The following is a 13,241-nucleotide window of genomic DNA, read 5'->3' as shown; positions in this document are numbered from 1 at the left end:
CTTGCTCACATGCTCAGGGTTTAACTGATCGCCATATTTGGGATCCGGAAGGAATTTTCCCCCAGGGCAGATTGGCAAAGACTTGATGGCGGGGTGTGTGTGTGTGTGTGTGTGTGTGTGTGTGTGTGTGTGTGTGTGTGTGTGTGTGTGTGTGTGTGTGTGTGTGTGTGTGTGTGTGTGTGTGTGTGTGTGTGTGTGTGTGTGTGTGTGTGTGTGTGTGTGTGTGTGTGTGTTCACCTTCCTCTGTAGCATGGGGCACGGCTCACTTGCTGATGGAGTCTATTACAGGAGTGGGTGAGTGAGGTTCTGTGGCCTGCGTTGTGCAGGAGGTCAGACTAGATGATCATAATGGTCCTTTCTGACCTTACAGTCTATGAGACAGTTATACCAACCTACCCCTCTACCAACCTAGTAGCCAGCACTATGCTGACAGGAGAGCGTCCCATTGACATAGCTATGGCCTCTCGGGAAGGTGGATTAACTACGCTGCTGAGATAGGCTCACCCGTTGACATTGGAGTGCCTTTACTTAAAACACTGCCTCAGCACAGCCACAGCACTCAAGTGTAGGTCTGCCCTGAGATAACAATTCAAAATATTTCCAAGGGGCATTTGCAGAAGTCTCAAGATTTTATTGTCTTCTCAAATATACAACAGTTGGATAAAGAGAGAGAAAAATAGGTTAAAAACCCATATCTTCAATCCAATAAAGTATAGCTACATCAGCCCTTAAAAATTAATGTCTTTCTCTGCTCTGGGTCTGTGTGTATTTTCCTCATCCCTATGGGGCATTGGATTTTATATTTCCAACAGTCTAGCAGGGGTGTAAACCCACAGGACTGTTAAACCTTTATTTCCTTAATAGTCACTTGTCATGGGGTATGAGTTACAAAAAGTTATACCCCTTTCACACGGCAGAGTTAGCCACTGGAACTGCAGATGCTACAGTTACATTCCTCCCTTCCCTGCTCTTGTGGGGAGGAAAAATGCAAATAAAGACTTTTCAACCCAAAAACCTCACACAGCCAACTAATAAACCACAGAGCTATTTGGTTTAGAAGCAAGAGCAGACAACCTGGACAGACTGTTCTGCCCCTTTCTGGGCACAGGGCAATAACTGCCATCTCAAAACACAAGCTCTTTTTGGTCACATGATCACATTTCTTGTTCTAACCATTACCTCTGCAAACATCCTGTTTCTTGCAGAGATGGATCCACCACCTGGGGCCCACTTTTGCCGATCCTCATGCTTTTCATGGTCTAGGAGGACACAAATTTGTGCTACTGCTGTCATCACACAAGCACAATAGCTAGCATTGCTGGAGCCCTAAGCCAGCATCTGCCTTGATTGTATTTAAATATCTTCCACTCCTCCTGTATGACTGATCCTCAGAGGTCATTATGGCACATAATGGCTGCAGATGATACAGCTGTTACAGTATTAAGCTGCCCCTTAGCATCTCCCCTGCCTCACCCATGACATTTGTAACTTGGGAGTAACAGTTCATCTTTCTTGTAGTATTTTCTCTGTCCTAGTTTCCTAGCACATAGTTCTTATGTAGCTGCTTTGGGTTTACTTATTTTGGTACACAAAAACAGGTTAGATGATGCTGGCACAGGGGTCTGGTCGTGTAGAAATCAGTGAATAATTTGGGCTTAAGATAACGAGGATAAGAAGAGAATTTGGCTATTTAGTTTAATCACTGTAAAAGTCATTTGGATAAGTTATCTTCAGTTTGGGAAGCACTTCTGACTCTTTTTGCTTATTTGTATGTATGCTCAAGACTTAAGAGGATAGATCCTTTAAATGAAGTTAAAATACTCTTTCATATGTGGATTTTTTTTATTTTTACAAGGTGTTTAACGTGTTGGGTAAATGCTGACAATAACTTTGCAATGGCATTCCTCCTAGATTCCTCCTAAGAGAGGTTCAAGTGCTCTGGAGGCTGAGCCTCTCTCTAGCCTTGCCTGCAGGTCATGTTAATTTTCATTACTTTGTTCCAAACAAAAAGAGGGTATTCCACTGCATCGTGGCTTCTAATAATCAATGCTTTCACTCCAGGTGTGGCAATGAAGTGTTTTCAGTTCACTGCAGTTTCTTGGCCTGGGGTGGTGGTTTTCCTTCCTCTAACAGGCATCAGCAATGTTTTGGTGCATAAGGGGAGTTTTCGTTTGCATGGTACCACTGGTGCTTCAAGTACATTGTGCTGACTGCTGTGGTTGTTATACCTGTATTACCCATTATCCAAGTACAACTGTGTTGGCCAGACCTTAATGAATCCACTTCAGTCTCAGCTTCTCTCAAGGGAAGGCTAAGAAACTGGCATTAACTAAAACATTTTTATTCAAAACTTTTAGCTTATGGCCACACACTGAAAAATTGAAGTGAGGCAAGGGGAGGGAAAAAGGAAAGGGGTACATTTTGGAAGTAGATATTTTTACCTATTCGAATTCCTGTAGAAACATTAAGAAAATCTCACAACCCCTTTATCAAGTAAGTATGTCTTTAGAAACTTTGGCTGAAGTCTTTTCCAGGTGGAAAGTTAAGCCAAACTAACTAAAGAGTGCAATAGCTTAAAGCACATTATACCCCCATGTACTTTAACTATTGAAGAGAACTAAGATAAAGTGAATTAAGACCACTAAATCTTTAGGCACTAGGTTAGCAGCCCAAGAACAGCATGGAAGAGCTGATAACAGGCTCATTGGGAAGGAATCATTCCCCCCCAGAATACACAGCATAGCATAGACTAAGAAAGCTGGCAGCAAGCCAACGGATGAGGAGGAAAAGGAATAGTACATCTCAGCTTCTTTAGAAGCCAAACTGTCACGGGAACGCAGCCAACAGATGTCTCCAAACAACCCATCATCAAATGGCAAGGTTATCCAAAACCCTGTCAGCGTTATTCCATGTAGTTTTGGGATTTTTGAGGGAGGGTGTGGGGGGAGAGGGGTGAGCAATACAGACATCAACTTGTTTTCCATTATGCAGTGGAGGAGTTGAAGTTACACAGTATGTGGTCAATGCACTTGATGTACACATAGCATTATGAGTGCAGATGTTTATATGATTAACCTATAGGACCTAACCAGTATTTATTAATGAGGTTACTATAAGGAGTAACCGAGGCCTTTAATTTTATGGCTATATAATCACCAAGTATGAACAGGACATAACTAATTGAACCAAATGAGGCACAAATGGTAATACCTCTATTCTAACCTTCAAATCTACGCTAATCCACAGTGTGCTGCTGCTGCTTTAACATACTTGGGAGTTTCACATGCTACAGAAGGATCCTGATTGCCTGTGAAATCAGTGTTTATATTCTTGTCAGAATAAATGATTCATTGATATTGGCAGATATAAAAGATACTCTGAGTCCTACTTGCTTTTTTTGTTATCCCAGTCTCAGGGATCAAGATTTCCATCACAACATTTGTAGAAACAACTGCCAAGATTTTCACCACATAGTTCAGTCACTACTGTGGCTGCCAAATGAAGTCAGTCTTCTGTCACTTCAAACTCAGTGCATTGTTTAAAGTTCTTATATTTCCATCTAGCACAATGTCTACTCAATGAGCAGTTAGTCCAAGTAGCAATTAAGATGTTTGACTGTATTAAGATGGAGACAGAATAAACTGTGCATTTCTACAGCACCTGCCAAACAACTATTTCAAGTTCTTTGGGATACAGCTAATCTTTGAATATGTTTGTACAGTGCCTAACACTTGGTTGGCCTCTAAGTGCTATGGCAGTATAAATGTTTGATATCAATATGGCAGTCTAATTCCCACTCCTGCATCTTAGAAGGATAGTAGAAAGGGTAAAGGACAAACTGGAGGCATTGTGTGTGATTGTAGTGGATGAAAGAGGGAGGAGAAAAAAAGTGGAGTGGTGCTTGGAGATAGGAAGTAAATTAGACTAAGCATTTTATAACCGAGAACTCACTGTGTGCTCAACTGCGTCTCAAGTGTCCCCTACTCTGTGTCCCACAATACAAATAAAAGCACAGAAAACTGAGGCAGCAAACTGAAAGTTCAAAGTTGAAATTTTCCATAGTCCTCCATGGGATTTAGCCTTAAAAAAAAAAAAAAAAAAAAAAGGCAAGAAGGCACTGAAAAAGAGTTCTCAAACTTGCTCTAAATCAAGGCTGTAGATTTTTAATAGAAGATTCACAGGAGGCCTGATCTGTAGTAGAAACTTTTGCCTAAGGATGTGATTCTTTGACACTTTTGGGTCATCAAAAAACCCTAGCGCAGATTCAGTTATTCTTTTGTCAGTATATCTTATTTTATTTGGGGAAATAGTATAAGCTATCCCTACAAAAGAACACAAATTGAGGGGCAGGGGTTGTCAGTATACTTATACAACAAAACTTTTCTAGTGTACCCCTGGGTTAAGTCAAACTACAGGAAGATCATTTTACAGGTATGATCTTATACCACAAATAGGAAGAGAATCTTCATCTTGCAGAAACATTTTATTCCAGTTTTAGGATTAATTTTAGGGTCTTGCACATAGATCCCCTTCACAATACAGGAAAAGAGAAGCCTGTGAAATTCAACATCAGTCATTTTGATTCTGCGCAGTTAAAAGCCTATCAAACCAGGAAAGAACAAGGACACAATCATTTTCATTCCTTACTTGGGGGGTGGGAAGAGGGAGAGAGGGGAAACAAAACTACAAAGAACACCACCCAACCAGCCAAACAACTTTTTGGTGAAGCCAAGTCATAATGGTGTCTACTCAGTCTCAAGAATACTGAGCTCTGCTACCAAAGTCAGCCTAATGAGAAACAGGGCACACGGTACAAGAGGGGACTGCAGTGAAAAAAAATGGGACCCAAAACAGAACACACCCACCATAGCTGAAACAACGTTGCCTCGACTACAGCATATTTTTTTGTTTTGTTACAGCAAATTGACTACAGTGCTTCTCCAAAGGCAAATGGTGTTTAGGCATTAGAAAGGAGAATACAAATGGAAGTTTTCAGCTGCAATGTCACAGCAGATCAGTATTTAAAATAAATAAAAAGAAACTATGATCAATTGCAATTTAAAAGAAAAAAGTGCACTTATCTTGACACTTGTTAATAAAAGTAAATATTGATGTTCTTGTTTTCAGCCTTAACTGAGTGTTAGGCCATGTTAGTTACCACAAGTTATCTGAGCAGCAGCCTTTTTTGGTATAGAATCCTATATTTTACTTTCAAGAAGACAGGTTGTTGAGGCCTGGTATACAAAGTTTCTTAATAAATTTCACTACAGATTAGTTTTAGTTTAGAAAACTCATTCTTCTTAGGAAAGAAGGAATATTTATTTGTACATTGTTCTGTTGCTTTCTAAGAATTGTATCCAGCAGGGAAAGAAAGGGAAATAAATTATATGTTTCAACTTGACCAGTTAATAACATTTAAATTGTATAATTAGAAGTAGCTAGGGTCTGATCCTGCAGCTTTTACACTTAGTATAGCTTACCATGTAACTCTTTCTTACACAAGTAGCCATAAGTCTGGGTCTCTAATTAGCAACTGTATAAATCATTAATTTTGCTACAGATTTGTTGCACTTTCAGCTCAGCTTTTATATTCATTCTATTGATTAATTCCATGTTATATGCAGGTTTTCTCCCCAAAACTCATATCTAACCAAGACTCAACACATTTCCTTTTAAGAGTACAGTGTATTAATAAATCACAATGAAACTTCACTAAGTAACACTGACTTCAGACTATTTTTTTCTCAGAGGGTGAGGATTGCAGGAGGCTTGGAGGAAAGAAGCCACACAACACTGGTTAAGGTCCAGAACTTGGCTGTCTTCAGTGCCTAACTTTAGAACCAGTGCCAAAATAAAGAGCATTGCAGTACCAATGAACCAGTGATCATTGTAAGGTCCAGTATCTTGTGAACCACAAAACAAATGCTTTATACTATTAGAAAGCCAGGAATAGCATGAAACATTCTTTCTAGCTGTGGCATATCGCTACCAGCCACTATCTTAAGAATCAGAGCTAGAAGCCAATGCTTTATACAACCGTCAGAAAGCAGGGAATTTAAATCCCAACGATACAAGTAATCCATCTCTAACTATGACTTGCTAGAGAATAATAATCTCAGATTTAAAGAAAAATAAGCAAGATATTAATCAAAAGGATATATAGTTAAGTTCTGATATCGCATAACCTGCAAGGGGTAGATTGTTGACAGATCATTATAAATGCTTTCAGGACCAGCAAGCTTTTCCCAAGCATTGGTTCGGTATCAGAAAATAAAAAACATGTAAATGTTACAAACACTACATGTATCCTTAAGCAGCCCATAAAATTAGTCATATTTCCAGTTACATTTTTCAATGTACCTCTTCTTGGAAGAGGGTGGATGGGTTGGTGGGAGAGGGAAAAATTGAACACAAAAATTCATTCCTTAGGACTCTCAAGAAAGCTTTTAAAAGCTCTGCTTTTGAGCCTGGGGTTCTGTTTGAACAAATCAACTGTGGGCTAAGTGGTAGCATTTAGACAGCTAACCACTTGATCTGACTAAGTGATCTGGGAGCTAAATATTCAAACACCACGTTTTGCACACCTTTAAATATCTGGCCCATAGATGTAAGAGACAGATGTACATACAAAGCAGTGTGGACATTACTTAAAACCAAAATTTATTCAGAAATAATTGAACTTTATTACGTATCCTTGCAGCCAATCACATCTTGCTAGTACAAAATTCCAGTGAAGAGTCTTGGAGTAGCTGAATGCTCAATATGCATGAATTTAAAGGGCCTGAAAGCTGTGTGTTTAATCTTCAACATGGCTCTGAAGTTAGCAGCATCTGAGAAGAGTTCATACTACACAAATTACTCTAAATGAAATGGTTACAGATTATCGCTGGTTAAAAAGGTTGCTTTCCATTCAGATATGCTAAAATTTTCATACTAGGAATAACATTGTATAGAGCAACACCAATGCAACAAGATATCTAGGAGCAATTCAGTGGAGAGTTCACCCAGTTCAAGGGATTAGAGTATAAAAGTCTTTTTCATATCCCCATGAAGCGTACTATGTTCTTTTGCCCTCCACTCAGTTGTCTTTATACTATTTGTGAGAGAACAAATCTACTGCACTTTGCCCCAATTAAGAATATCCTCATAAACCTAAATAATATGTTTCTATTAATACCATAAGTCCTGTAATATGATACCACATGTACAGATTTCTGCATGTTCTAGTAATATCAATAGCAACATGTAATTGTATTTCAGTAAGTTTTCTACCAACATGTTTGGGTTTTTTTAAATAAAAGTTTCTCTCTCTCAAGACACAAGATTTGCTATTTGTTCTCAAATTCCTAATTAAAATAATGTTTTCCCTTTGGAATTTTAAAGATGGATAGAGTTTTTTGTGATATTAAGAAACAAAATACTTTCAGTTCCCTATTTAAAAAGATGTATCTGACTCAAAAAAGCAAGGTGCCTTGATATTAGACAGATCAGTCTTACTCACTGGATTAGGTGCTCATCACCAGCAGGGGTGCTGGAACTAGAGGTGCAGTAGCACACCCTGGCTTGAAGTAATAATAGCAACCTAATACATGATTTCTGCTTTCAGCACCCACACTATAAAAGTTGTTCTAGCATCCCGATCACCACCAAAGATATTAAAAGTAAGCAGCTTCTCCTCGATTTAAGATCTATTCTGATAATTTCAGAAGTTGATTAAAGAAGTATGAGTAAACAACAAAACAGTCCTTAGTCAATATGTCTACCTGCAAAGCTCCTGCTATAGAAGTTCAAATAGTACAAAATAAAGTTGTCCACTAATTGCACTGCATTTACATCCAAGAGCTCCTTGAGGCCAGCCTCTTCAGTTTAAAATGGAGTTCTGGCACATGCTGAAATATAACTTTTAATATTAATATCATCAAATAGCTAAGATCTATGAGAGATCAGAAACAAAATACATGACAGTTGATAAACTTGACAAACTGTAAATTGGTTTTCAATTAGACAGATAAATTATGGTTTGAGCCTTCATGTTACAAAATTGGAAGCGTTTCGTATTTATAGAATTCAGAGGCAAGTGTTGTTCTAAATTCTAAGCACCAGTTTTAGTATCCATTTCTTCCTTGTGTGTGTGTGTGTGTGTGTGTGTGTGTAACTCTCACTCAGATGGAACTACATGCAAGTATAAAGGGGAGATAACAAAAAGGCTGAAAAGTAGCACTGTGGGGGGAGCATATAGCCTGCTCCAGAGACCCAAATATAGTTACAAAACCAAAAAACCAAATGAACAAAAAAACCAAAACAGGACATTAAATGTTATGGATTTCTTTGTGGTTGAGTCTCAACAATAGTTGTGTCAGAAAATATTGTTTATAAAGGCCTTATATTACACCCTTTTGAGTGAAAAAACAAACAAACACCCCCACCAAACTCACAGTGACCTTCTATAAACAGCATATTACTCTGATTATACCCATGCAAGACCAGTTAAATCCTTGTTAGCTAACATGCCTTGCCATGTTTACATCCTTATGTTTTAGGTCAGGACACTTTCCATTATTCACATGAAGAAATTACCATATCCACTGGGAGGGATAAGACTTGACAAATACTATGGAGTCCAGCTTCCTGTCTGCACCTAAGTCATTTGCTACTAGTCCCATCTGTATTCAGAATTTGAGCTTTTACCTATGCCTGCTCATGGACAGATCAAATTGTTCACTATCATTATACATATAAAATTACTTGATTAGCACAAAGTTGTATGCAATTTTATAGGTGCCCACTTTGTTCCAGGTCAAAAGAATGCTCATCTCGAGTCCACTGCAAAACATTTAACTCAAAACAAAGCAATAAAGCTGTAGAAATGAGATATCATTATTCCACCTGCCAACTCTGAACTCTCCACAGAAATCTGAGAGAAAGTTTGACAGCTTTTGTTAATTGCATTAGAGGACAAATTATTTTACAAAGCAGAATACTATCTTCTTCTTTTCCCACCATCATTTACACCACAAAGAAAGTAATTTAAAAAGTTTTTCCACCTTCTCCTTTTAATTCACAGCATTAATTTCATTTAATACCTCAAAGCCCCTTTTCTAGTATTTTTTTTTAAATCAGGTCTATAAATTACTTAATTTTACCTTCATTAGCCACTTTGTGGTTGACAATGTATATTTTGCAATTTTTAGTGAATTTTTGGTAATTGTTAAGATCCAAATTCTTGCCTGATGTAAGCCAGCATAACTCCACTAGTTTCAATGGAATTTTACTGTGAAAATCAGTTTCACAAAAGTCACACATTAGAAGTGACAAGATAGATGAGGCAGTATCTTTTATTTGATCAACTTCTGTTGGTGAGGGAGACAAACTTTCAAGCTTACACAGAGCTCTTCTGCATTAGAAGTGTCTTTCCTAGTCTACATTTGCTGTGATGCAACTTAAATGATACCTGCTAACAGGAGTCACATTCACATCAATACCCAACATGTAACAGGGCATTTACTCTAGAACATAGCTCCTTCAAACTACTCTACATGAAGGAACTCTGTTCTGGAGTATATATATTCACCATAGGTGGGTAGAAACATGACAACGTACCCTTATGAGCACACCATTTTCATTCTAGCATAAGCATCATTTTGTGCAGTGATCACACTATATTTCACCACCACTTTAACAAAATGACTGCTCTGTCAGGTTACCTGATAATTTTCCATTGTTCTCCGACGGTTACATGCCTCACTCTATATTAATGTTCAGTCAGTATAAAAGTGTATATAAAGGAAGCAAACTTGGCACTTTTAACAGCTGCCATATGCTATACTTACATATATTTGAGACCAGCAGCAGAACATTCCCTCTCAGTTCCCCAGTTTATCCTTTCTAGCTTCTCCCCTTATTTTAAAGTCTCCAAGGGCTCTATACTGGACACAGGCTTCACCACTCTAAAGACAACTACTTGGATTTTGTTGTGTCTGCACTCCATTTTTTCAAACTAGATTAAACATATCTGTGTAGCGACTCTCCAACAAGACTTACATCATTCAATTTTAAAGACAACATAGCATCTGGATCACAAATCTGTCTAGTGTTTCTATTACTTACCCAAAAGTGCACGGATGTGGAAGTTTGGCAATGAGATCAATGAGTAATCAAAATAAGGGAGCATAGTTATTCTTTCCTCTGTTGTATGAGGCTCTGGGGAACATCTTTGGACAAACCTTATTGTATCTGAATGGAGGCAACATCCTAACGCCAATATATTCACCCAGCTCTCAGCATACATTGCTATCCATACAGTTATTGCAATAATCTGGCACTGAACCAGAGGAAATGCTATTTTTATAAAAAATGCGTGAAGGTGGTTAGAAAAACGGCTCCGGATATAATTTTGGTCAAGACATGAGCCCGTTCAATCCACAGCACTAAATCTACTTGCTTAAAAATCCCCAAAACAATAACAGGAGAGTTGCTATTTATCAGATAGGTTGCTTTTGAGATCACACTATATAAATCATACCCTTTATGATGATCAGAGGAGGATCATCATCTCATTAGGGTACATAGCCCTGGGGAGAGGTGGGAGGAACATGAAGTTTTTACTGTTTGAAGGCCAATGCTATGGCTAAAAGTTTCATCCTTACGGGAAGATACTTAAAACTACAGGATTCCGATAGCTCTGAGTATTCAGAAAAAGAAAGGGGGGAGGGGGAAATCATGTTCTGAATTCCTATTAACATGGGAAATGCTCCAATTTGAGCCAGGAGATGACAGTTTAACTAAGCAATCGATAATCTGATACACTTTCCCTTGAACAGTAAACACACAATTTTCCCCATATCTCTTTAACCAAAAGAAACAATGTTACAGGGTAAGCATTTAAAGAAAAGCTTGTGATTGTACAATTTATGATGGTGCAAAGGAAAAAGACTTATTTGGCCACATATGTACCTGTAAGCAGCTAAGCTAATTTTGCTGAGTAAATTCATGAACTAGGCTTTTATTTGTTTTAGTGATATAACTACACTAACCCAGTTTTTTCTCTCTCATTCTTAAGGCCTAACCATTCCAGTGCAGATCTATGAGATCTTCCCCTTCCCAAAAGGAAATACAGTACTTCCCAAAGCCACCTCCCATATATGCTTCAGATCACAGAACACCTCTCCCATCCTTACAACTATTTCAGACTGATTTTTTTTTTTTTTTTTTTTTTTACACACACGTGTGAAAGGCAGAACTCTCAAGACACCTAGTTACAACCTGAGGAGATGCTCATCAGCAAAATCATGCCCTCCCTCAAGTCTCCTGAAAGTCCCCATCAGGTCCGGGTAGGAGCGAAGAGATGCAAGTGAGGGCTGCGGGGAGAGATCACATCTCGCTGCCTGTGGAGCTAAACTCCTTCCACCTTTGTACCAGGGGAACGGCGAAGCTGAAGCACCTTTGGGGCTGCCCTCCTTTCTCTCTGGCTCGCTCACACTTCCAGCTCGCCTCCCAAGCTGCCAATGCAGCTCACCCATTTCTTTGCACAAGAGGAGCCAGGAGCCTGACGTGGAGAGAGAGGAGACCCAGCATCGCCCTTAACGCCTCTGGTTCACAGCTGGCCCCTTAGAGGATCGCCAGGGCCCCCGAAGAAGCCCTGATGCAGCCCCCTGAAGACACTCGAGTGCTGGGACATGGCCCCCGGCCCCCCACACGTTCTCTCCCTCTGTCCTGCCCCCCATCACGGCTCTGCCCGCAGCGCCTTTCGAAGCGGAGCTTGTGGCGGGAGCCCGCACGCAGCCGGTCCCGGCGGCCGGGGAGCAGCGCCCCGAGGCGGGGAGGGGTGGGTGGATGGGGTGTGGGGGGGCAGCACTTACCGCAGCCTCTGCGCTCTGCCCCCCGAGCCCCAGCAGCAGCAGCAGGCAGCAGCCGGCAGCCAGGCTGGCCAGGGGGCTCCGCACGCGCCGCTTCATTCTCCCCGCGCGCTGCCGGGCCGGCCCTGCAGAGCTGACATAGCCCGGCCGGGGGGGGGCCAGGCGGGGCTGGGCGGAGCGAGCCCCCCTCCCCCAAGCCGCTCTCGCGGCCGCCCTTTCCCCTCCGCTGCGCCCGCCGCCGGGCAAAACTTCTCCCGACTTCACTCCGCTTGGCCCGGCACTACTTTTCCCCCCCCCTCCCCAAAAGGCATGCGGTATTCATCCGCCGCACTCCAGCCTGGTCTGGCTGATGGGGCAACCCGGCTGGGGCAGCCCTCTCCTGCACCCGGGGGCCTTCCTGTACATTTGATTCGCGCGCCCCTCGTCGGGCACCTGTTCGGTGGAAACGTGCAAATCTGTTTCTCTCTCCTCCCGGGTCTAAAAACCAAACCCAACACGCGCCCTGAAACGCCACCGCTCTTTGCATGGGGGGGGACTATTTACTGCGGCGGAAGAATCCCGTGGGAGAATCGCAGCGGGCCTGCAACGCGTACGCGGGTGTTTGCAGAGCGGCAGAGCCCGGCCGGAGCGAGGAGCCGCCAGGCGGGGAAAGGGGCGAGACACCTTCTTGGGGCGCGCCAGGTGCGCGCCGTGCTTTGTTCTAACTCCTGGGCTGGTATTAAACCGGAGTCACTCTGTATCTGCAGCGGTTAGCGCCCTCGCCGTCGCAAGGCGGCAAACACCAGGTCCCTTTCCTGTTCGGTGCCCAGCGGTAACCAGCCTGGGGTGCTAAAAGGGGTTTACAGCACACAGGGCCCGGCAAGCGAGGCGCGTGTCTGCTGGTGCTTTGAACCCACCGGGATTGTGAAGCCCTCAAACGCGCCTCAGGAAAGTTGCCTGCTCCCCACCCAGCTGTGCTGGGGGTAGCGATCACGGGGGGCGGGAATCTGGCTCACAATCACACCGTTCTAGCTCCGGGACTCTTGAGCGTCCCATCAAGTCACTTGGGTTAGACACATCTGTCCCCAGCAGCCCTGGCCGTGGCAGGGACAGAGCAGGGCTAGGCAGGTGCGTGGGAAGAACTGGACAACAACAGTGTGTGAGTCGGAGGTGGGGGGGGGAGAGGTCTGTGTCCCTGTGATTGACAGCCGTGGGTCCTCCCCTTCCTCCATTCCTTCTCTCACTTGTCTACCGCGGGGCACTCCGCGGAAAGCAGCTTGGGTGAGTTCGCTTTTATCTCCTTGATCTTGCTTCTCGCCCACTTCGTGCCTGCGCTTGTTCTGCCCCTTGAACGCAGATGGAGCCATATAATCTGCTTCTGTTTCCCTCTTGTCTTTCCCTTCCCCC

At 42.1% G+C, this 13,241-nt stretch overlaps 2 protein-coding genes across 8 annotated transcripts in view; one reads left to right on the top strand and one right to left on the bottom strand.

Annotated features, from left to right (window-relative positions):
• Positions 1-12,265, bottom strand: part of COL4A5 (collagen type IV alpha 5 chain) — a 124,830-nt gene extending 112,565 nt beyond the window's left edge. For both annotated transcript variants that reach the window (XM_067548222.1, XM_067548221.1), the window contains exon 1: positions 11,859-12,265. In XM_067548222.1, the coding sequence (XP_067404323.1) occupies positions 11,859-11,954 (96 nt within the window). In that variant the 5' untranslated portion in view covers positions 11,955-12,265. The remainder of the gene's footprint in view (positions 1-11,858) is intronic.
• Positions 12,266-12,317: 52 nt separating this feature from the next.
• The window catches only part of COL4A6 (collagen type IV alpha 6 chain), a 178,947-nt gene continuing 178,023 nt past the window's right edge, over positions 12,318-13,241 (top strand). For 2 of the 6 annotated variants that reach the window (XM_067548215.1, XM_067548210.1), the window contains exon 1: positions 12,319-12,536. The gene's annotated coding sequence lies outside the window, so the exon portion shown is untranslated. Of the gene's footprint in view, positions 12,537-12,849; positions 13,116-13,241 lie in introns of those variants that run through there. The other 4 variants (XM_067548211.1, XM_067548214.1, XM_067548217.1 and 1 more) reach the window with 3 other exon arrangements.

Source organism: Emydura macquarii, unplaced genomic scaffold (genome assembly GCF_026122565.2).
Source record: "Emydura macquarii macquarii isolate MOO-44397 ecotype Brisbane River unplaced genomic scaffold, CSIRO-AGI_Emac_v2 contig_1253, whole genome shotgun sequence".
Lineage (NCBI taxonomy): Eukaryota > Metazoa > Chordata > Testudines > Chelidae > Emydura > Emydura macquarii.
This window is presented reverse-complemented; position numbering and strand designations above follow the sequence as displayed.